The sequence below is a fragment of the Mauremys reevesii genome, linkage group 4, assembly GCF_016161935.1.
Source record: "Mauremys reevesii isolate NIE-2019 linkage group 4, ASM1616193v1, whole genome shotgun sequence".
Classification (NCBI taxonomy): Eukaryota; Metazoa; Chordata; order Testudines; family Geoemydidae; genus Mauremys; species Mauremys reevesii.
The window spans coordinates 48,004,174-48,027,709 of NC_052626.1; the positions used below are offsets into that span (position 1 = coordinate 48,004,174).

General features: G+C 39.4%; 1 protein-coding gene across 7 annotated transcripts in view; it reads right to left on the reverse strand.

Annotated features, from left to right (window-relative positions):
• AKAP6 (A-kinase anchoring protein 6) overlaps positions 1–23,536 on the reverse strand; it is a 397,464-nt gene that overhangs the window by 33,618 nt on the left and 340,310 nt on the right. For all 7 annotated transcript variants that reach the window (XM_039538039.1, XM_039538036.1, XM_039538038.1 and 4 more), the window contains 2 exons: positions 23,105–23,329; positions 2,587–2,802 (listed from right to left, as the gene is read on the reverse strand). In XM_039538039.1, the coding sequence (XP_039393973.1) occupies positions 2,587–2,802; positions 23,105–23,329 (441 nt within the window). The remainder of the gene's footprint in view (positions 1–2,586; positions 2,803–23,104; positions 23,330–23,536) is intronic.

A 23,536-nucleotide genomic window follows, 5' to 3' on the forward strand; every position in this document is an offset into this window, starting at 1 on the left:
TTTTCCAAAGAAAAAGTTCTGCTATTATCCTTTTCCCCATCACTAATTCTCCTCATCTAATCCTTCAATTTGCACCCTTTTCACAACCATATTTTGCTGCTGACCTCCCTTTCTTCTGTTCTCAACCTCTCACTCTCTTGGGATTGTTCTCTTCAAAATTCAAGCATCAGTAAGCTGGTTATTTGCTTTCTCAACTGTCATCTCCCTTCTTCCCCTCGTATCTAAGCCTAAGTGTGCTATCTACAACTGCTACCTCAAGTTCCCAACACCCCCAGTTTGGTTTTTGCCTTCCACTCCATTGAAACTGGTCTGACTGAGATTTTATTTGTTCCTTGCTATATCTTGAGGCCTTCAGCTCATCAACCTCTCTACTGCTTTTGACCCAGTTGATCTCCTTCTCAACACCTGAGCACCTTCTCAACATCTCTTCTTTAACTTTTGTGATACTGTCCTTTCTTGGTGGTTCTTCTATGTCTCTGGCCTTCCAAAAATGTCTCCTTTTGCAGATCCTCTCCCTGCTATGTTTTGCTTTCTGTGGGAGTCCAACAGGGCTCTATGCTTGGGCCCTCCTTTTATCCCTTTATTGGATGGTTACATCTGCTCACATGACTTCAACAGCCATTTTTAAACTGGTGACTCACAAATTAATCTTTCAACTCCCTATTTGTCTCCCACTATCTAATCCCATATCTCATGTTGTCCCTCAGATGTCCCTTCCTGAACAGGGCCGCCCAGAGGGGGGGGGGGCAAGAGGGGCAATTTGCCCCAGGCCCCGAGCCCCACAGGGGCCCCCACCAGAGTTTTTCGGGGCCCCTGGAGCGGGGTCTGTCACTCGCTCTGGGGGGCCCGGCAAACTCTTGCGCGGCCGGGCGCAGGAGCTTCTTCTGCTCCCAGTCTTCGCCGGCGGGGGTCCTTCTGCTCTGGGGCGGAAGGACCCCTCGCTGGCAAATTACCGCCGAAGATGGGAGCTGGACCCGCCGCTGAAGCGCAGCCCGGTCTTCGGCGGTAATTCGGTGGCGAGGGGCCCTTCCCTTCCGGGGCCCTCCGCCGAAGTGCCCCGAAGACCTGCGGCGGGGACCCCCCGCCGCCGAAGACCGGGCTGCACTTCGGCGGCGGGTCCCGCTTTGGCGGTAATTCGGCGGCGGGGGGGCCCCGCCGCGGGTCTTCGGGGCACTTCGGCGGACGGCGGAACGGAAGGGCCCCCCACCGCCGAAGACCCCGGGCCCCCGGAATCCTCTGGGCGGCCCTGTTCCTGAATGTCTGTCAACTAAAACTAAACATGGTCAAAATTGAACTCCTGGTCTTTCCTCCCCAGACCTCTCCACTTGCTTATTCACTTTTGCTATTGAACACACTATCACCCTCCCTGTCACTCCAGTAACCAGCATGAGCGCCAACTCCTCCACTTCCCTTGCACTTCACATTCAAGCCATACCTGGAGTCTTCCCTCTTCTTTCTCCACAACATTTTTAAGATCTGACCTTTTCTTTCTGGACACAGAGGTAGAGCTCTTATTCAGTCCTTTTTATCACTGGTATTTACTGTAGCCTCCTCTGGCCTCCTTAATACGCATACGTCCCCCCACCCCAAGCCAATACAACATACAGCTGCTAAAATCCTCTTCTTTGCCCTTCACTGGGACCATGTCACCTCTCCCCCCTTTCATTGGTTTGTGCTTCTACTCCACATCAAGTTCCAGGTTCTTATCTTTGCCTTCATAGCCCTGTGTAACTCTGCACCTCTCATTATCTGCACTTCCTCTTGCCTTGTTCCTTCCCCGCTACTCCACCACTTATGTTGGCCTTGATATCCTGTTTCTCTGCTTTTCCAGTAACTCTCTCCTTTACTTTCTTCCATGTCATCTTCTACAAAGACGTACCCATTCTATGATAATCCAGAAGGTCAATGCCCTCATTCACTTCCTTCCTTAAGTCCCACTTATTCTGCAACACCTAGAAGAAATTAGACAACTAATCAATGGCTAGATAGACAGGCACATGGGGATAGTTTGGATACATAATCTTTTAAAAAACCATGCAAACATCAAGATGTGAGCCATTCATCACCTCAGCCACTTTGCTTTCGTGCTATACCCCTTTCCCACACACTTTATCAGTTGATCGTCTGAGACCATTAGCACTCTGGGGCAGGGTGTTCTATGAGAAGAATGCACTTAGTGATAGGCTGGTGCTGAAAACATTATGAACAGCGTACAGAACTTTTATGAAGTATCATATTCAATAAAAAATTATGGGCCCAATCTGGCTAAGTTCTGAGTAACTCGACTTGCACTGCTTTCAACAGGAGTCGAATGTGCCCAGTCCTTGACAGAATGAGATCCCATGTGATTAAAAATGCAGCAAACAGAATATGTATATTATGAGTTTGTCTTATTAATCAGTCATGTCCATATCCAACAATGTTTTGTGAAAAATAAAGCTTTATTTGTTGACTGTGGAGGTTAGAAATGGCATCTTCAGTCAGAAAATCCACTGTAAAATGAATATGTTTGCCATCCACTGGAATGTTGTCTTCCATGTAACAAATGAAACAATACTAGGTCTATTTAAAGTAAACATCACTCACCGGGACTTTTCCCAACTTCTTTTGTAGCCTGGTTTGCCACTGGACAGCTTGCATGACAATGGCTTCCCACCTTCTTTCAAGATTTACAATTATCAGCTGCATAGACTGGTGATCTGCATTCAGATTGCAGGTCTCCTGGTCATCCAGGAGGTGCTGGCATAATCGCAACACAGAGGCTACTCCACGACGCCTCTGTTTGATCTCACAGCACAGAGACTGCAGGACAGAGAAATGGCAGATGTCAGTGCAGTGTAGTATACAAATGTATAAAATTAACTGTTAAGTTTATACTTTGTAATGTTCAGTCTTCTTACAATATATCTGTGTTCCATTCATTGTTTCCTTGATACTTAATATCAAAGCTTGGTGATGCACTCACAGATAGTAATAAAAATGGCAATGAGGCTGCAAAGCTACTTTAAGTCTTCTTCAAATTAATGCCACATGTAGCTAACTGTCTCAATGATGCCGAACGATTTACAGCACGTACAGGGTTCCCCCCAACCCCTATTCCACTGGGGCATGTCTCTGAAAATTAGCTATCCCGCCAACATCTAGTCATTCAAGTTTTTAAAATGGATTTTAAGAATCTTTCAGGAAAAATAAACAAATGCTTTACTCATAAAATGGCATAGTTTATTCAATGTTTAATTCAATGCAGATCTAGAAAATCAAAATAATGAAAAAATATATTACTTAGAAGAACCATTAGAAATGATGGGCCATATGTTACACTCCCGAGGAAAAATGTGCAGCAGGGAAGTGCAGTGGTCCTCTTTACAATCTTTACAAATGCTTCTTGTGATTATAACAGTCCTAAGATATTTCTTATACTGAAATTAAAATAGGAATACTGTAGTAATGACATTTGTGTTCAAAATTATAAATATTTAATAGCAACCACTGTATTTCATCAGAAAGATCCAGTGCAACAGAGGAATACCATTTGTGCCTCATCATGCAATTCAAACCAGTGAAGAAGCCTTGTTTTTACCAAATAGCAGTTGAGGCCAGGAAATGTTGCATATACTCAAGAAACCTGTACAATTGCATTGGCAACCCCGTATGATAATAGTACAAGTAGTGCATCTCCTGTGCTGCAATTAAGGGACACATTTCTCCAATTCTCCAATGATGGTCTACTTTTCTGTGCAGTATAGGGTCATGTATGGGGTTTTCAAGTGCCATCACCTCCACACCCACCCACCCTCTATGGACACTCAACATTGCATCAGGATTGTATTAACTCATGATGTCTTTTTACAGTAATTGCTATGAGGTTTGGGGGCACATAGCCTGGGCATCTATGAGGAAGAGTCCTCAGCCTTGCACTTGACCATGTACCTTTTCATGGCAAGCTGTTAATCTAATACACCTCTACGCCGATATAACACGAATTCGGATATAACATGGTAAAGCAGCGCTCCAGGGGGGTGGGGCTGTGTGCTCTGGCGGATCAAATCAAGTTCGATATAACTCGGTTTCACCTATAACACGGTAAGATTTTTTGGCTCCCGAGAACAGCGTTATATCGAGGTAGAGGTGTATATGATTCCTAACTGGCACTTGTGCTTCTCATGGCATTACACTATGTATGTAATAATGTATTTCATGCATGGAGTTTTCCCAGATAATTTAAACTGTAACTTGCCAACATCTGTTTTCCTCTGCAGGATGCCACAGATGAAAGCACATGACCCTATGAGAAAATCTCAACTATCATTTGAACATTTTTGTTTCTCTTATGGGACAGGTATTTTGTTTTTAATTTTCTGTTTTTTTTTAAAAGTAAAATAAACTCATCAACTTTCAGAGCAGTTCACAAGTGCCAATGGCTGAAAAATATTGATAATTAAGCTGGACATCCCCTTCTAAACTTGAATAAGAAAACAATAATATTCTATAAAAAGTAAGTTACGCTTCTGCATTATTAGATTGCTTTACCTAGAAGTGATGTACATCAAAACAGTATTTGCCCTCCAGAAGCATTTGTGCTTGTGCAATGACCCTAAGCCGAAGGACTGGAGCAAAACAGTGGTGCACATATCTAGAAATATATATCTTTCTTTTGCCTACTGATAGCATACAAATGATTTTTTTTAATTCAAAGCCTTCAAAAGAAATGATGATTATATCCACAAACATAGCTGAATTACTAATCTACTGGCACAATTTGATTGTTCTAACAGTTAACAGATTGCTTATTAATCAACAAGGGTAAACAAGACAATGCAATCTCATTTAGAGTGCGAGTTTTAATGCCTAAAAGTATTTGTGTTCAAAATGTTAATCCCGATAAGGCTTCATTAGAAGACGTCTTAAAATGATTAAGTGCATTTCATTGTAAAGTACACTGAGTAGTATATCAGCAGGTGGACATTTCATACAGATGTTCCACTTATTGATATAATGCATTATATAGCTATTTAAATTACCCCAACTCTGTGATAGCTGGAATTCCATTATTTCTGTAATGAGAGAACTCTGTACCTTTAATATTTCTGAATTTTAAATAAGGTGAATGACAAATTCCCAAACCACTATTTATGGCAAAATATGACCAGGAATTTTATTATTCAATTTAGACCAGTGCTGCATTTTCACTTAAGTTTCCTGAACTTGCCCTTATTTATTTTCCTAGGATTCATTACTACATACCTACACAGCTCTTGATGTAATCAAATGTCTGAAATATTTCCTTTCCGATGCTGTTCATTAGACTAATATTACACCAGAAAAAAAATCTAGGTACAAATAAACTTAACACTGCAACAGCAAAGAAATTGAACATTATGATGGCTTTATGAGCTAGATTCTGCTCTGTTAACCTGGTGAAAATCTGAAGCTGAGAATCTGGCCCCTTAACTCATCCTCTTACCTTGATGTACCTAATGATGGCATCCCCTAAAATATTGGATGCTATAATACTGTTACAATCTCATATAATATGATAAACTAAGGGCCACTCCATTCATAAACCAAAATATGCGGGCTATAATAAGACCTGTACGTTGTATTATCTGCAAGCAGAGATACAGGACCAAATTCATCTCTCATTTACATCAGTTTTCCACCAGCACAATAACATTAACTTCACGGAAGCTATTCTTGATTTACATGGGTGTGACAGTACAATTCAACCACAGTAGTTTTGTTATGATTAATATTAAAAGAGGATGAAACACTCATTTCTAACACGGAAAAGAATGACGACTCTTGTAGAGCTAGGAGACTTAATCAGGTAAAGGCACACAAACACTATATACAATGGTAGACTACAATGACTCCAAAGGGGGTATTTATGGTCTGTTATGTATCCTGCTAAATGATCATTATCTGTATCTTTGACATGATATCTCAGTGTCCCATTCCTATCCATACTTTGCAACTATTGAAGTGGAATGGCCATGTGAAATATTGTGAATACAGTGATTGTGCACAGACAGTTCTCATTTCCAAATCTTCACCAGTTATCTCATTTTACATTTCTAAATACATCTCTACCCCGATATAATGCGGCTCGATATAACATGAATTCGGATATAATGCGGTAAAGCAGTGCTCCGGGGGGGCGGGGCTGCGCACTCTGGCAGAGCAAAGCAAGTTCGATATAACGTGGTCTCACCCATAATGCAGTAAGAATTTTTGGCTCCCAAGGCCAGCATTGTATTGGGGCAGAGGTGTAGTATAACTCTATATTTTGAGATATTAGCATCTACAAAAAACTCATAAGCAACAAAGCCATTACTTATCAAAAGAAAGGCAAAGAGGACCAGGATTTTTAGACACAGGAGTCTAAAGTGCATGAACCTTAAACCCTAAGTCCATTTTTAGGCACCTGTCCGACTTTCAAAAGCATTGAACATTCCACCGCTCTGATTGCCCTCAGTGGGAACTGTTGGTGCTCTGAAGTTTAAAAAGTCAGGCAGATGCCTATATATAAATTACGAGGCTTGCTTTAGGCTCCTCTATTTGAAAATCTAGACTGAATTGTCCCAGTAAGGTAAACTATGTTTTGCAATATAGATAGAGATGTCTGGTGAATATATAGGCAATATTACAATGCAGTGTTTATTAAAACATATTTCCTGCACATCACAGAAGAACCCTGGAGATCTTTCTTCTCTCAGCATAACCCTATGGTTAGTGCTTTGTGACTATCAACCTGACAGCTGAAAAGGGCTGGATTGCTCTCCTTTCACAGCCTGGTAATACCACACCATATATCATCTGGAAGGGCCACGGCTGAATGACATCAAAGACCGCTCCCAAGCCAGGGGCCAAGAGTATTGTCTAGGCAGAACCTAGTGCCCAGGATGGTTCTGGGACAAGAGGTTGAATCATGTACTCTCACACAGCATGGTAGAATACTACTGCTTGGCTACTAAGGCCCTGATTCTGCAAGGTACTTAAGCATATGCTGAATTTTAAGCATGTGAGGAGTCATCTTAAATTCAATGGAACTATGCACATATGTTAGGCACATGTTTAAGTTCCTTGCTGAACTGAGTCCTAAGCAATATTTTTCAACAACTGGCTATTCTTCCTTTAAGTCCAAAAAGAAAACAAAAAATGGAGCGTGAAATTTAGTAAGGACACTATTAAATACAAAGTTTATTTTGCCATTGACCAGTGCATCAATCTAGTCCAATGTTTATCTCTAAAGCAGAGCGATTGCTAGACAATGGCACAAAATTGATAAGCTGAAATTGTTCACAAACGATAAAATTCTCGTATCACAGAATCATAGAAATGTAGGGCTGGAAGGGACCTCAACAAGTCATCATGTCCAGTCTTGTGTGCCGTGGGAGGACCAAATAAACCTAGACTGTCCCTGACAGGTGTTTGTCCAAACTGTTGGTAAAAACCTCCTATGATGGGGATTCCACAACCTCCCTTGGAAACCTGTTCAAGTGCTTAACTGCCCTTATAGTTAAAGTTTTTCTTAATATCTAACCTAAATCTCCCTTGCTGCAGATTAAGCCCATTACTTTCATCTTCAGTGGACATGGAGAACAATTGAGTATCATCCTCTTTATAACAGTCTTTAACATATTCGAAGACTGTTATCAGGTCTCCCCTCAGACTTCTTTTTTTAAGATTAAACATGCCCACATGTTTTCTAAACCTTTGAAAACATTTTTGTTCCTGTTCTCTGGACTCTCCAATTATTCCACATCTTTCCTAAAGTGAGGTGCCTAGAATTGGACACAGTACTCCAGCTGAGGCCTCATAAGAGCCGAATAGACTAGGGCAATTACCTCCTATGTTTTAAATATATTCTTGTTAATTCACCCCAGAATATTAGCCTTTTTCACAGCTGCATCACATTGTTGATTCATATTCAATTTGTGATCCACTATAACCCCTAGATCCTTTTCAGCAGTACTACCTCCTAGCTAGTTATTTCCCATTTTGTAGTTCATTTGATTTTTCCTAAGTGAAGTACTTTGCACTTGTCTTTGTTGAATTTCATTTTGTTGAGTTCAGACCAATTCTCCAATTTGTCAGAAGTCATTTTAAATTCTATTCCTGTGCTCCAAAGACCTTGAAACTCATCACATCTTGCTGTTATCTGCAAATTTTATAAGCATACTCTCCACTCCATTATCCAAGTCATTCATGAAAATATTGACTAGCACCAGGCCCAGGACTGACCCCTGCAAGACCCCACTAAGATATGCCCCCCTTAGTTTTACAGCCAATCATTGATAACTACTCTTTGAGTATAGTCTTTCAATCAGTTGTGATACCACCTTATAGTAGTATCACAAAACTGTATTTCTATTGCATGAATCTGAATTACCATATACAAAAATTTAGATGATTTTTGTAGCAAAATGATTAGATGATTTTTTCCACATACTTTTAGTAAATAATGAAATTTGTTTGCATGAGGTCTTAATGCGTTTCAGTCATTTTTGTCTCTCCTGTTTAAAGTTTGATTGACTTTATACTTATGAATATTGTATTGTGTGAAAAAAAGAAATCTCAGAAAATTCAAGACCCAATCTAATTGAAAATACCTGAGGTCTCTGGAGTCAGGAAAGCTGTCTGAAGGGCCCACAGATGCTAACTTACATGTTTTCACTTTCTTTGTACTTTTAGGTACAAAGGAATTGCCATACCCAATCAGACTAGTGGTCTCTCTAATCCTGTATCCTGTTTCTGACAATGGGCAATATTAGATGCTTCAGAAGAAGGTGCAAGAATACACTGAGGGCAATTATGAAATAACCACCCCAAAGTGGAAGTTTCTGCCTAACTTTTGCCAGCCTTCTGCCCTGAGGCATGAGGCTTTATATCCCCCCTTTATATTTTTTTCCTATCTAGTGTAATCATGGGAAATGACTGAACTGTTACTCAAACTTTTTTTTTATTTTGATTTTTTTGTATTTATTTATTTATTTAAAGTCAGCATTCAGACATAGTCCAAGCTAGCAAAATTCAGCCAAAAATTTGAGAATGGAAGCTCTTATGCAACCTTAACTCAAATCGTTGCTGGTGCTCTCAGTATAATGATCATACTAGTCAGAGTCATGTTTTCAAGTGGCGAACAAACAGCAGCAAATGAACTCTTCAAAACAAAGGTGGGACTATTTCACCACTTTATGTTTGCTTTAGGCCCATGTAACGCCACAGATTTCAACAGAGTTGGCATACGACTAGAATAATGACTATGAAAAGTCTGACCCTTTATTTTTATGCAGATATCACTAATAATGTAAAACAGTGGCGGGACAGGAAGTTGGAATTATGACGTATCAACAGAATGCTTTCCATGAGATGACAGTGGCTGTCTGCTAGCTGACTCCTACTGTTTGCTGTGCTGCAGCTTGTGTTTTAAAATTAACTTTGCATACTGCATGAATATTGAAAATAAGAATTTCTATTAGTGAATGAAAAAGACAACCAATGGTAAGTAATTCCTCAAAATAAAAAAAGCCAAATGCCATGGACTGGAAGTGAATGATGACTTGTCATCTTTTAAAGAAAATACTGGCAAACGCGGGTGTTTTAACTGATTTCAAGGTTAAAAGAAAATGTCACCTAATATAGGATCTCCGCTTAGTTGCAAATGGTGGGACTTAATCTATATTGAAGCTAAATATTCTATAAGTATGCAGTGAAGTGCAAAAAACAGCAATTGAAAAATGACATGATTAAATGGCACAACATGCAATCATTTGCTCTCAATTATATCAATGTATCTTCTTCATTTCAAGGAGTCAGGCAGAAATATTGTTTTTTAAATGCCTCTATTAAATTGGGCACCAATAATAAAATAGATGAGAGTCCTAATAAGCTCATTTATGTAACATACATCATACACCACAAAACTATTCTCTCCAAACGGGTTTGCACATAGATTTGTCTCCTGGTTGTCATCAGTCTTGGCTATATTAAAAGATTTTAAAGGCATAATGCTGCCTGCAGGCCCATTCACTGGAAAACCTTTGTATAACTTTTCTGGTTCACCCTTGTGAGATCTTTAATGCTAATTATGGAAAAAGTATTGATATAATATCTTTGCTGTCACATTTTATTACGATGACGGACACAACAGAATCAGGGATTGACATTTTGGAAATATCATCTAATTGCAAGTCAGAAACACGGAATGACAGTTTAAAGTAGATTACGACGTCTTTCGTAATCACCCATAGTGAACTGGTTCCCTTTATTTAAAAGCCATACTTTTAATAGCATTAGAAGACACTAAATTGCTATGCTGAACATATCTCTCTAGGATTCTCTGATCAGTGCATTATTTCTGCACAACGAATTTGGAAATTGTTCACAACATTTCTTTAAAACAAATCCATATTTCCAATGCTGATTCCATATTTTTTCCTGAGAGAGAGATATATAAAAAATTAACTGCCATCCAAGTATTGTAACATAAATATTTCATTTTTGTAAGTTTAATCTACCTATGTGTGTATTTATTATTGCCATGATATCTGAGTGTGTTGGGTTTAATTTTAATTCAATCAGATCACTGACTTGTAAAAAGATACACAAAGACATTGGTGTTGAAATCATTTGCAAACAATTACAATTAAAACAGCATTTTTAGGGACTAAAAGCAGCACCTGTATTCCTTCCAGCTTGTCTCCTGAAGTACAATATATGAAATAAAACACAATACTGAATCTAGAATTGATGCTTCTCTTAGGCTTATTCCATAAAAGCTGTTATTATCTCTGTATGACATTCTTTAATTTATTTGTTCCACTCCTTATGCTGGGTTAAGTACTTTTACACATATTTATTTTTAAGAAGATAGTTCACTGGCCTGGTACTTAGTTCATATTCACATGTAATTAGTAATACGTAATATACTTCTTCTAAATTAAAAACACTATTAACATTCCAGACATATAAAACAATATGAAGATTAAGTTACTCTAAAGGAAACGATAATAGCTTACAGATTGCTTTTATCATTACTAAAATGCTGGTATCTATTACAGTGTCTCCCTGGAATAAAAAATGCACTTTTGGCAATAATCTGTTAAAGTGTCCATTATTGTTCAGATGCTGCTATCTAAAGTCTAAACTAGTCTGCAATTACAGAAAGGTAACTTTGAACAAAAAAAAGAAAAATGGTGTTGGATGCAAATGTAGCGTTGCTACTAAAGTATGAAACACGTCTTCTGAAGCCTTATTTTTTCCTTGTGTGTGAGAGGAGAAGGCATTAATTAGAATTCATTTTCACATTAAAAGATTTTAGAACTTATTCACAACACACACTGATTTGTAGGTTAAATTGGCTCCAGGTAGCCATTTCCAAATAATTTGTGGAGAGAAAGGGAGGTGATAGAAGAAGCCATTTTGCCCGCTATGGCACTGTTTGCATGTCCAGACTCTTCCAGTTTCTGTCCTCTTTGCATTTACATTTCAGAAGATTTTCCTCCCAATGAAAATGGGAGAAATTTTGAAGTATGTAGTGAAAAATGTTCATTTTTGGCAACATATTCTAAAGAAATAGAGATAGCATCAGAAGGGTAAGATCAGGGCATGAATATTAGTGCTTTGTACATCTTTTGTAACAAAACCTGAAAACCACATTATATTCACCTGGCATTACAAATCTGAAACTTGAGCTAGGTTTACTAACCAGTTCATCATGGTTTGCAAAACCTTCAGCAAACCTGGGTCAAGTTTCAAGAGAAGAACTTCAGGTTGAGGTGAAAATCTTCAAAGTTCTGAAACCGAGAAGAACGCAGTGGGTTAAGCTGCATTTTGGTTTGAGTTTTGGAGTTAATTTAAATTCAAAACTTGAACTGAAATGAAGGTCTCATCTCAACAAGCAGACCGAAGATAAAAACAACCCCCCTATTGCTCAGAGTACTGTTTCAGATATCTGAGTTTCATTCAACTTTAATGAAAAAGGATTATGATGACTCATAGCATTTAGAACCCAGTATCCACCCAGAGACCTAAATATACATTGTAAGAAAAAAAGATTTATATAGCTTTAGTGCCAATACCTGTAACAGTTAGGTTTATGCCAGATGTGGCTACTCTGCCTACTCCTTCTCCTCCTTAACCTAGCCCTTTCAGAGCTTCTAGGCTGGTATATTTTCCTTGTCTCTCTGCAATGGTCTTCATACATTCTAGGAGGCACTGAGTGCTTCCTTCCCTTGAGACTGACACAAGAAGAGCTTCCTGGTGTAACTTCAGATGGGAAAGCAGTGTATAGAAAATAAACTGATTTAGTCTTTTTAGAGACTTGAGATCAGGCAAGGAGGCAGGAAGGGGAAAATGAAAACAGCTAGAGTAGAGAAAAGACAGTTCCTTTGGAACTGTCACACTGGTGAGGCAACTTTAAACGTGAGTGAACAAAAAGATCGCTTGGAAATAACATCATCCCCACTCCTAATAAATGATGTCCATGTCTGAGTCTGCTTAGGAACACTAGAGGCAGAGATACTGTTGTGCTTTCAACGATATCTGTTTATGAAGTGACAACAAGCACTCTTTTCTGGAACATTGTTCCTAGTCTTATTGCAAAGAGTTAGTTCATCTAAAATAAAAAGAAGAATATTCAATTAAATGAAAATATTTTCTCAACTTTGTGTCTTATCTTGCCCATATTTATATACAGGTTTTTTTCCAGGCTTCTTGAGCTCAGTCGTTAACAAAGCTCACAGACTTCCATTTCTTTAATCAGAAATAAACAAGAGCCAGGCTAAAGAGGCCACCTTCTCTTTTCAATCTCTCATTTAACAGAGAAAGGGAACAGGTGGTGTGAAGTGCTCCTCCCTGTGATCTCTGATCCAGTAAAGGGAAAGTCTGCTGTGAAATGTTTCTCCTCTACAGCCACTATTTTCTTCCATTTATACTCGGAGGAGAAAGGTTTAATTAGGCAAAGGTGTGGCCTGATTTTCCTGTATGTGGAAGTGAGAAGATACTATCCCTTATCTCATTAGCATGTGTGTGCTGGGATTGAGGTCACACTGCCTAACTAAAACTTTATTACCTATTGTTGCTTCCAGACACCATTATGTCATGTCAGGTTCATTCCTCGAATAATATGTTGCCAGACACTGCCATCCCTTCTAAGTTGTCATCTCATGTTTGTGGTATGCAGTATTTTGTAACATGCAATCAATAGAAACCATCAGGGATGAAATAGTCCTTCAGACTATAAAGCCTGGTCTTTTTTAATAAACGTTCCTCATAGAGGAACTGATTCTGATATCCTTACTCACTTTACTTTACTCTCCAAATAATCCCATTGAAATAAATGGGATTGCTGGTAGAGTAAAATCCTACTCACTGTGAATAAGGGTATTAATATGGTCCATAATAATACTCCCTGATGGGCAGATGTTCTATTAACTCCCAGGTAAGACTAAATCTAGGAAACCTATCCTGTATAATTGAGGCAAAAATTGGGTAACTCAAATTAATATCAAAGCCAATAATTTAGCACCTAATCCCTGGTCTGAGTACTGAATATTTATCATCACTATTAAATCACTTACAGACAATTGTTAAGATGTAGATTTCTGACAAATGTGTGAAAGTTTCATAGACCATAGACCATTATGGTGACAGAAGATCTGCTACAGTCTTTTCGGTCAATGATCCACCCATTTAAAAGAAACTCTCTTTTGTAGGATTTAATGGCGCTAGAGGACTTTAGTGGATCAATAATCCACTAATAGTGGTCTGATTTGGACTGTAAATGCAGTGCAATGGGTCCAAAGGGGCAATTATAGACAATCAAGTAAATCATATAATCGCATCCAGTGGTTATCAAGTGGGCCTTAATGGAGAAAGTACACTGTATTTTGTCAGCTCTCAGACATTTCTCTACTGGGTTTTTCTATCTCATAAAGGAAATCAACCTTGGAGTTGAGCCAAATCACTGACCCTCACTTTTAAAAACCTGTCAATTAATATAGATCAATCTATTTTCAGCATGGTGGAAGTGTTTCTGTCTTTTATTTTAGATCACATTTTGCTCCCCCCTACACCTCCTTTATTCTTCTTTGTTGCAGGAATAAGTCTCTCACCCTGCTGATGGTGTTAGAAGAGGAGACGTCTGTATTTTCCTGTAAATGGATCCTCATGCAACAGCAGATGAAAGGCAGCAGGAGGCAATAACTTGCATAGATACAAGAGCTATAGATAGGAAGGCCAAGGGAACAACATAGCTTCAAAGACATCCAGAGTGGTAGTGGGGGGGTATGCAGGAACAAGTATCTGGTGCTCCCAAAAGATGCAAAGCTAGTTAGGGGCTAAGGAATAAATCTTCTCTACCTCAGTTCCTCTAGGAGAACAGAACTTCTGGCCTGTTTTGGAGGAATGAGGAAAAAGCAGACCGCACACTTCTCTAGATATCGATAGTAGAGAAGGCTGGGAGAAGAACTGTGCGTCATTTGCACAATCTGTGTCATTTTGCATGACAGATTCCCTGGTTTTGATACCCTGCACAGCTGGGACAGCCTCTCTCTAACCAGGCAGTCCTTACAGTTAAGGTATTGAGAAGGGAGAGGAAACAGAGCAGTTTCTTTACAGCTATTGTCTCCTATATCCTCTCTCACAGCATGGGATTCACCCACAGACCCTACCTACTGAAGAGGGAAGAGAGGAACTGGTGAGTCTCAGCCCCATTTCTTTTCCCTGACCAGTTGTAGTAAACAAGAGGGCCAGCTGGCTTGAGAGACCACATTACTGGGTGTGTAAGGGGACTGTGAGTTGGGAAAATGTCATAGGGACTGAAGCAAGACTGCAATTAGTAGGGGGAAAACATCTTTGCACCCATGCTGTTGTTAGGTCTCCTGTGGTTTGTTATGGGAGTCTGCACAACATCTCTCAGCCGTTCCAGTCTTGAAGATCGTTCCACTGACTCCTCCTGTCTCATGTTTGCTGCTAGCATGAGGATCCACTTACTTCAGGTAGATCCCCTTGTGATAATGTCAACAGGAGAGTTATTATTTCTGCAACAAGGAAGATAATAAAAAGGTGAGCAGGAAGCAAAGTATGAAATAAAAAAAACAAAGAGTCGGATTCATTGTTGCATCCAATCTCTGCCAGATGAGGGACTCAAGGTTGGGGGCAAATATGGGTTTATAACACCTTCATGCCTCTGTTATTGTGGGAGCTGTTGAGGCCTGGTTTGGCCCTTGACACGGGTTAAAGTGGCCTCAGGGCTGCCTTAACTTGCATCTGGCTGCTTATGAAACCAAGGGCTGTGAAGCAGGTTAGTTGAGAACTATTTACAGTTGCACTATAACATATGGGGCATTCCCCATCTGCAGTGGGAATTCCCTGGTGGCTGGATCTTCTGGCTTTGTGGCCCTTTTTTTTTTCAGGGGGGAGCTAGTGTAAAGGAGCCATAGGGTAGGAGTGAATGAGGGTCAAAACAATGTTTTAGAAACAGACTGAGATTGGCCTACAATTAATTTTAACCTTTGATTATTTAAAATGTGAGGATCTGCAAAAAAAGAAAGCACAACCAGAAGATTCACAGGTCAGGATCCAAAATCAAAACAGAATGGTGTGGTGAAGGCTGCAATCTCAGGTAGGATTTTTATCCTTACATGGGAATTCATATGATTGTGGCTTTAAAAGGAAAACCGAACTGAAGCACAAAGTGAGCTCTCTTTCGAATAGCAATAATTAGAGCATTAACCTGTAACTTGGAGTTGTGAAAACATCTATGCTTCTCAACGGCAGTGGCAGAATCCCACCTTTTTGGCAAAAATCATTCAGCATCTGTCTCATTATATTGTAATGTAACGTCACAAGGCTGGGTGCTGGCTTCCTTATTGTTTGCTATATAAATGTTGCCTTAGGATGGATGTCAGAAAAGCTCATTTGGGGTTCCTCAGTGTTTTGTAAATGACACTCAGCTTATCTGCTCTTGAATCTGACCTTAATCAGGCTATATTTCAAACAGTGGCATACTGGATGTCTTCCAGCTTGTTAAAGTTTAAGCCAATTAAACTAGGTAAGGTTTTATCATCTGTGAAAAGATTTGGGACTTTGGATAGCTCTTTATTGATAAAAATATTTAAATTATTACAACAGTTTTTTTTTTAATCATTTCGATATGTAGAAAGGATTAAATCCTCCCTGACTTCTGTTGATTTGGAAACTGTTTTGCATGCTTTTGTTACATCCACATTGAATTTCTTTAATTCTTTATTTGCAGCTCTACCAGCAGCATTGTTACACAAATAGTAATGGATCCAGAATGAAATAGCAAAACTGATAGCTGACACCTTTAGGAACAGTTCACACATTTCTCAAGCCAGTAGCTGTACTGGCTTGAGACACATTTCTCAGCACTGGCTTCCAACTTTCAACCAGAGTTAAAATTTGTATTTGACCTGATGGATCTCAATTGTTTATCTAAAGTCTCACATCTTGGGGCCTGTACTTTTTTGTAAATCCATGTTGCTGGCTTTTTCTTTTAAATAAAAATTTGATTCTGGCTATAATTTTATGGCTTATCCAAACATGGCATAAGCTTTATCCATGGGCTTTTATTTAACTGATTTGTTTTTAAGATTTGCAATATTGAATGTTGAGCAACACTTGCAGATATTTATAATGAAAAGCACCATACAAAGTGTTTGACTGACTCACTAACTGATGATTAATTACCCATTGCTATCTATGTTGTTTCAATAAAAAGTTTAGTTGCTTTAGAGCTGCAGAGCAAAGTGACGGTCCTAAGCCATAAATTAAGAAATATTCATGTGGCAATATCTGGCATGCCCAGTCACAAATTCAATGAAATATTCCTATCAGCAGTGGTTTTAGTGATTCAGAGGTACAAATATTACCGGCAGCTGGTAGGTCACTACCTTTATATAGTATCAGAGGGGTAGCCGTGTTAGTCTGGTTCTGTAGAAGCAGCAAAGAATCCTGTGGCACCTTATAGACTAACAGACGTTTTGCAGCATGAGCTTTCGTGGGTGAATACCCACTTCTTTGGATGCATCCCACGAAAGCTCATGCTGCAAAACGTCTGTTAGTCTATAAGGTGCCACAGGATTCTTTGCTACCTTTACATAGAAAACCTGCTAGCTGTGAAATGCAGCATTTCATGGACATTTAGGAACTCTTAATGAGAAAATGTTTGTCAACATTTTCAAATATACGTGACCTAATTTTCAGAAGTGCTGAGCATCCACCAGTCCCACTGAAATCAATGGGAGCGACAGATTTTCAGCACCTTTGAAAATCAGGCTACATTTTATTTTCAGTGCCTGAATATAGATTTAGGGGCCTAATTTTAGGACTCAGGTTTATAAATTTTGTCCATTATTTATTGGTTTACATAAAATTAGATTAGAAAACTCTAAGAAATGTGGCATTATGGACAACTCAACTGAGCATGTGCTCCGATATTATAACCAAGAAGAAGGTGGAGGGCACTTTCTAAGGTTGACTGGCAACAAGCAATAGCAGCTTATCCACTGCTACTTGAGTGGATTTTGAGAGAGAGGAACTCCAGCAAGTCCAAGCTTGCCCTTGAATAGATTGGCTGTGAGATGAGACCATATACACTTTTTTTTTTGGCTCATGATGGATCATTTATCTTGAACCGAGCCCTTGGATGTTATGAAACACGGTGAATGTATGATAAAGTAATTAGGTCCCCCCCCCTATTTGGGAAGGGATTTTTTTGGGGGGAAAGCAGCATACTTGTATCAATATAAGGTCAATCCCCTTTGCTAGCCAATAATTCACACAGTTCTCTGCACTAACCATGCTCATATAACAAGATTTACAAAAAACTGTCGCTAAAGAATGTGCATTCCCCTCCCCATTTTTACTCCTCATCCCTTCCTGCTCCAGGTCTCTCCTGACCCCTTTCCCAGGTGTAGGCAACACCATTAAGCTAGGAAATCAGTTTTGCCAAGTCACACAACTTAATTGTGAGTCTCATGATATTTGGCCTGTTTGTTAAAATCCCAGTGCCTAGAGCTATGTGTTTATCTGAGAATCTCCTGTTTCATTAAAAAAGAGTATGTTTCTGGCCCTCATGATTGCAGGGAAAAGGTTGAAAAGGTGAACACTAACAGCTCAAAAACCAGAAGAGCAATAAAAAAAACCCGAAATTTATATATTTTTAAAAAATCTCATGATTTTTGAGGTTCTAATTCATGAGGTTTATAATGGTTGGGCTTAGCAATTGTATGAAATAAAGGTCCTAAGCAGCGGTCAAAAATGTGAATGCTCAACAACATAAAACACCCCTATTTACCCTATACCCCCTTCTTTGTATACAATGATCCTGTCACTACAACTCTCCTCCCCCTAGCAGGCTGGACTAATCTGTGTTTGCAAGATCACTTAACATCACTGTTGATCAGCCAGTAAGTGTCACTATAGACTGAAATGAGGCTCATTCTTCTCATTTGGGAGCTGAGTGTGAAAAATGTTTGCAGCAGCCTCTGGCCCCAGCAAGCTGATGGAGGGAGTGATTGAGTATGCTGGGTTTCCAAAACAGTCGTACCTAGTGCTATGTACAGAATACTGAGTTGACCAGAATATATAGGACTTTTTGTTGCTGTGAAAAATGTAGAACAAAATAATCATACACAGTATAGCAAATGATGACAGTAGCTAGCATTCATTCCGATAATAATGAAGGAAAACTGAAAAATCATATCCAGCACAAATTGAACTTTAAATCAAAACAAACAGCAACACAAGAAACAGTCTTTCTTCACCACATAAGGACTGTATAGAGAGGCAACCTAGAGACAGGAAGGATGGTCTTGTGGTGAAAGTAAAGTCCTAGGAATTGGAACAGCTAGGTTCTAGCTTTGACTCTGCCAGAGACCTTCTGGGAGAGCTTGGGGAAGACATGTAATTTCTTTGTGTTTCAATTTCCCCATTTCTAAAAAGGGGAAAAACTATACCTACCACAAAGGTTTAGCGAGGCTTCATTCATTATGTTTGTACAGCACATACGGGTCTGTGGGTGGACAGTGCTACAAAAATACTATGTATTATTACTGCACAGCAGTATTCCAAAAGAAAATGTGCAGCAGTACATTAATAAAAAGTACACCTAAGTTAATGCAGAACCAATGTCAATTTTCATAACAGAAAAATAAGTCAAAATAATGGTCTACTAGGGAATGAAACATCTTCCCATACATACCATCATGTTCCCATCCTATGTCCTCACCACATTTACCTATAGCATTCAACCTTTTCTTCAAATAAAAAGGGAAAGGAAAACAACTGCGAAATGAAATAACATTTTCCTGTACCATATATACAATTTAAAATGTAATGCCATAGAATAAAAATCAAAAGCACTGTTGTGTTTATTTTATCAACAGGAGTATTTCTCTGTATGCAGCAGCTATAGGTATAATCTGCATAGGACAATACATTTCCTTTAAGAAACAATGGTTTACATACTGTAGTGAACAATGGTAATAAGGTTAATCTCATAGTTCAGTGGAAAGTAAGTCAAACAAAATGCTAGCAGATTTACCAACTAGTGGCATAGCTAATGTTTTTTAAAATGTTCTAAATGTTCTCTCCCAAATATATGGATTATACATTGTGGTATTGTTAATTATATCCATTTTCTCTTTTATATACTCCCCCTAGGAGGTTGAAAAACTTACTTATAGTGGATTTCAGATTTAATGAGACATAGATGGTTTTAATATACATGACAAAGTGATGTGCTCTTACCATATTTTATATGTACTTGTTTTTTGTACTCTAATGGCTACCATTTTGAAAATAAGTAATTTGATGTTTATATAGTATAATTAATAGCTAATCAACTATGTAATGAGGTGCTCTGGTTACATCTTAGGTAATAGTGCCACATTGTTTAATATCATTAGGTCTCTTTGCATGATATTATGCGTAATTTTTGAATAAAAGGTTTATTTCATTTTGAAAAGTTGTGTGTGCATTATAGATGCAGGGACTTGTGTATAGGTGTCCATATATACTATGGCTGTGTGAACTTAGACTCCTAAGTCCATAGGTAGGGAGCTAAATAAATGATTTGATTTCCAAAAGAAATGAGCACTCAGCGGTTCCTATTAACAACTTACATCTATTGCGGTGAAGGTCTATGGGTCCGTGCACAATATTCCATCCGCATCAAATCCAATTGTAAAACAAAAATAATCAGCATGATTATTTGTTTTTGTTCACTGCCAGAAAATTGTCAAACAAATAACCAAACAGTATGCGTGTCTTAACCCAGGTCTACAGTTTCACTCAAAAAGATCTTGGAAACACTGAGAATTCCAGAAAATGCCAAATCTGCATTGTCTGGTTATACCGAAAGAAGGACAGGAGACATCTGACATGGATTTAATCATGCCGCAACTATATTATTAAATGTTTGGGACTACCCAGTAGATAAAAGTGTACAGTGCAAGTAACCCCCTGGTTTATTCTGTAATTACCTGCTCCCCCTCTTTTTCCATTGAGGTCCCTCCAGCAAATCCATTGCCAGGACCTTATCATCCCCCTCCCTCATATGAAGGTTAAAGTGGGCTATAATAATGGAGTGTTGGCTCCCTGCTGTACCAATCATAGGAGTCCCCAACCCCTCTCCCCTGTTTGTTTCTTTAACGAACACTTCTTTTTAAGTCCTTTTCCAAGCCATGTATACCTTCCCTATGGAGTACCTGCACTGGACATCTGCCCTACACTTAAATAATGAGTTGTGACATATAAAAAAGAGGTAACAATTGGAGATATACCAATCTCCTAGAACTGGAAGGGACCTTGAAAGGTCATCGAGTCCAGCCCTCTGCCTTCACTAGCAGGACCAAGTACTGATTTTGCCCCAGATCCCTAAGTGGCCCCCTCAAGGATTGAATTCACAACCCTGGGTTTAGCAGGCCAATGCTCAAACAACTGAGCTATCCCTCCCAACCATGCATGAACAAAGCCCTTGCTGGACCCACGGTGAGGAAGGTGTAAAAACCCCAACGGCACCTAGGCCAATATAGTGGCAAGGGAAAAATTTCTTTCCAGCTCCCCTAAAAAAAGGGGTGGCTAGCGTAATGCCCACAGGGAGGGTGGGTGCTGCCTCAGCCTGATCTGTGTAAAAAGGAGGCATTAGGCACAGGGCTGCCCCTTTAAACCCTTCATTCCCAGGGGATGAGTAAGTGACCATGCTGACCCTTTTGTAGCAGTTTTCATCTCTCCCCCAAGCCATAAAGCACAGTTCCCTTCATTCGGCCAGCCAGACAACCCCACCCCGTCCCCAAAGTGCAGTGCGGTCATTGCTATAAACTTCTCAACAATCTTTCTGAAAACAGGAAGATTCAAGGCTTGGCTATAATTGCTGAGGTATCAGTTTCAGTGGTTCGTTTCTTGAACATTAGTCCAACAGTCACTTCCTTGAGAGCCACTCCCATCCTGTCCTACTAAAGCGAGACTCAGTAAGCGGTCTACCATCTGGAATCATAGAATCATTCCAGACAGGGCTTTGTCAAGCCAGGCCTTAAAGACCTCTAAGGAAGGAGATTCCACCACCTCCCTAGGTAACCCATTCCAGTGCTTCACCACCCTCCTAGTGAAAAAGTTTTTCCTAATATCCAACCTAAACCTCCCCCACTGCAACTTGAGACCATTACTGCTTGTTCTGTCATCTGGTACCACTGAAAACAGTCTAGGAACCCTCTTTCAGGTAGCTGAAAGCAGCTATCAAATCCCCCCTCATTCTTCTCTTCTGCAGACTAAACAATCCCAGTTCCCTCAGCCTCTCCTCATAAGTCATGTGTTCCAGCCCCCTAATCATTTTTGTTGCCCTCTGCTGGACTCTTTCCAATTTTTAACATCCTTCTTGTAGTGTGGGACCCAAATCTGGACACAGTACTCCAGATGAGACCTCACCAATGCTGAATAGAGGGGAATGATCACGTCCCTCGATCTGCTGGCAATGCTCCTACTTATATAGCCCAAAATGCTGTTAGCCTTCTTGGCAACAAGGGCACACTGTTGACTCATATCCAGCTTCTGATCCACTGTAACCCCTAGGTCCTTTTCTGCAGAACTGCTACCTAGTCACTTGGTCCCTAGTCTGTAGTAGTGCATGGAATTATTGTGCATGGGAAGAGTGCTGCTGATTGAGACTTCATGGATATTGCAGAAGAAGAGATGACCCCCATCACCCTTACCTCAACAATGGTTTAAGATTCCTAAAACCCTAAGATTACTGGTCTATCCCTCTTCTTTCTTATTTCATCTGTCAAAGATCATCCATAGAGAAAGGTGACCTGTGAGATGGCACCGAGGAGGTGATGTTTTGGAGCGACCATACTGACAACTATGAACATAAGACAATCTTGTTGTCCAACCAAGTCAGAGCTTCATTAACACAAACATACTCCTGCACAAACTCGTAATGGAACAATAAAATATGTCCTTCATACCAACAGTAGCAAAGGTGAGTCCTGGCCTCCAGCTGAAAGAGGTAATGGTCTGAATATGACAAAGATGTAAACTGCATCCCCCATCACCAGTCCCGGGCTCAAGACTAGATTGTGGCCAATCTCATAGTGGGTGTGTCTATCTCTACCTATCTATAGTAAATAAGCCTGATTCTTCTCTCACTTATACCAGGTATACACCCACGGGACTACTGACTTCAGTACAGCTACTCCTGCCTTAAGTGAGAGGAGACTCAGGTCTCATGTCTATTAAACTGGGGTGTTATATAACACATTAACTAAAGTGTTCAATATAGAGACGGCAGTACACAATGTAATAATTTATAATGAAACCAAGTTTATAGTGAAGTAAAATAAAAGACACAAATTGCTTTGCAAAATTCTGATGACAGAGAGTATCCCTTTGACGTTTTACTGTAGAAAAATAACTTCTCTGTAAGTGTGCAACAGTACATTACATGAACACATTGTATATAAATGCAGGTATAAATGTGAATGTAGGATTACATATGTACATATTATCATTACTGATACATATTTTATCTAACTATTAAGAGAAATCTCACTATCAAAACTATGATTTTTTTTATTACCTTAAAATATTGCAGTTGTTTCTCAGCAGTCATTGTTCCTTCATTTTCTTGTCTCAGACAGGAATTGAAGATGAAAAGCTCTGTATCTCTCAGCCACCCTTTCAGCTCTTTGATCCTGACCTCCAGCTGCCTTACCAGACTGCCACTTTCAGGTGAGAGCAGGTCACGTGGACCTGACCCACTGTGCCCTACCATTGTGTCTTGGATCTTCTCTCCTAGGGTTTTCTAATGCATTAGATAAAAAAAACCCAACAACAACAGAGATTAGTCTTGTGTAACAAAACATATCACACGTTAGTGAGCAACAAGAACTATCTGTTAGATGACCAGTAATATTTTTTCTAGTTATTACCAATATCAATCAATTTATTCTTTGTATCCTTTATTCTCATTTAGGGCCCAATTTTCTTCTCATTCAAGTCAATGGCAAAA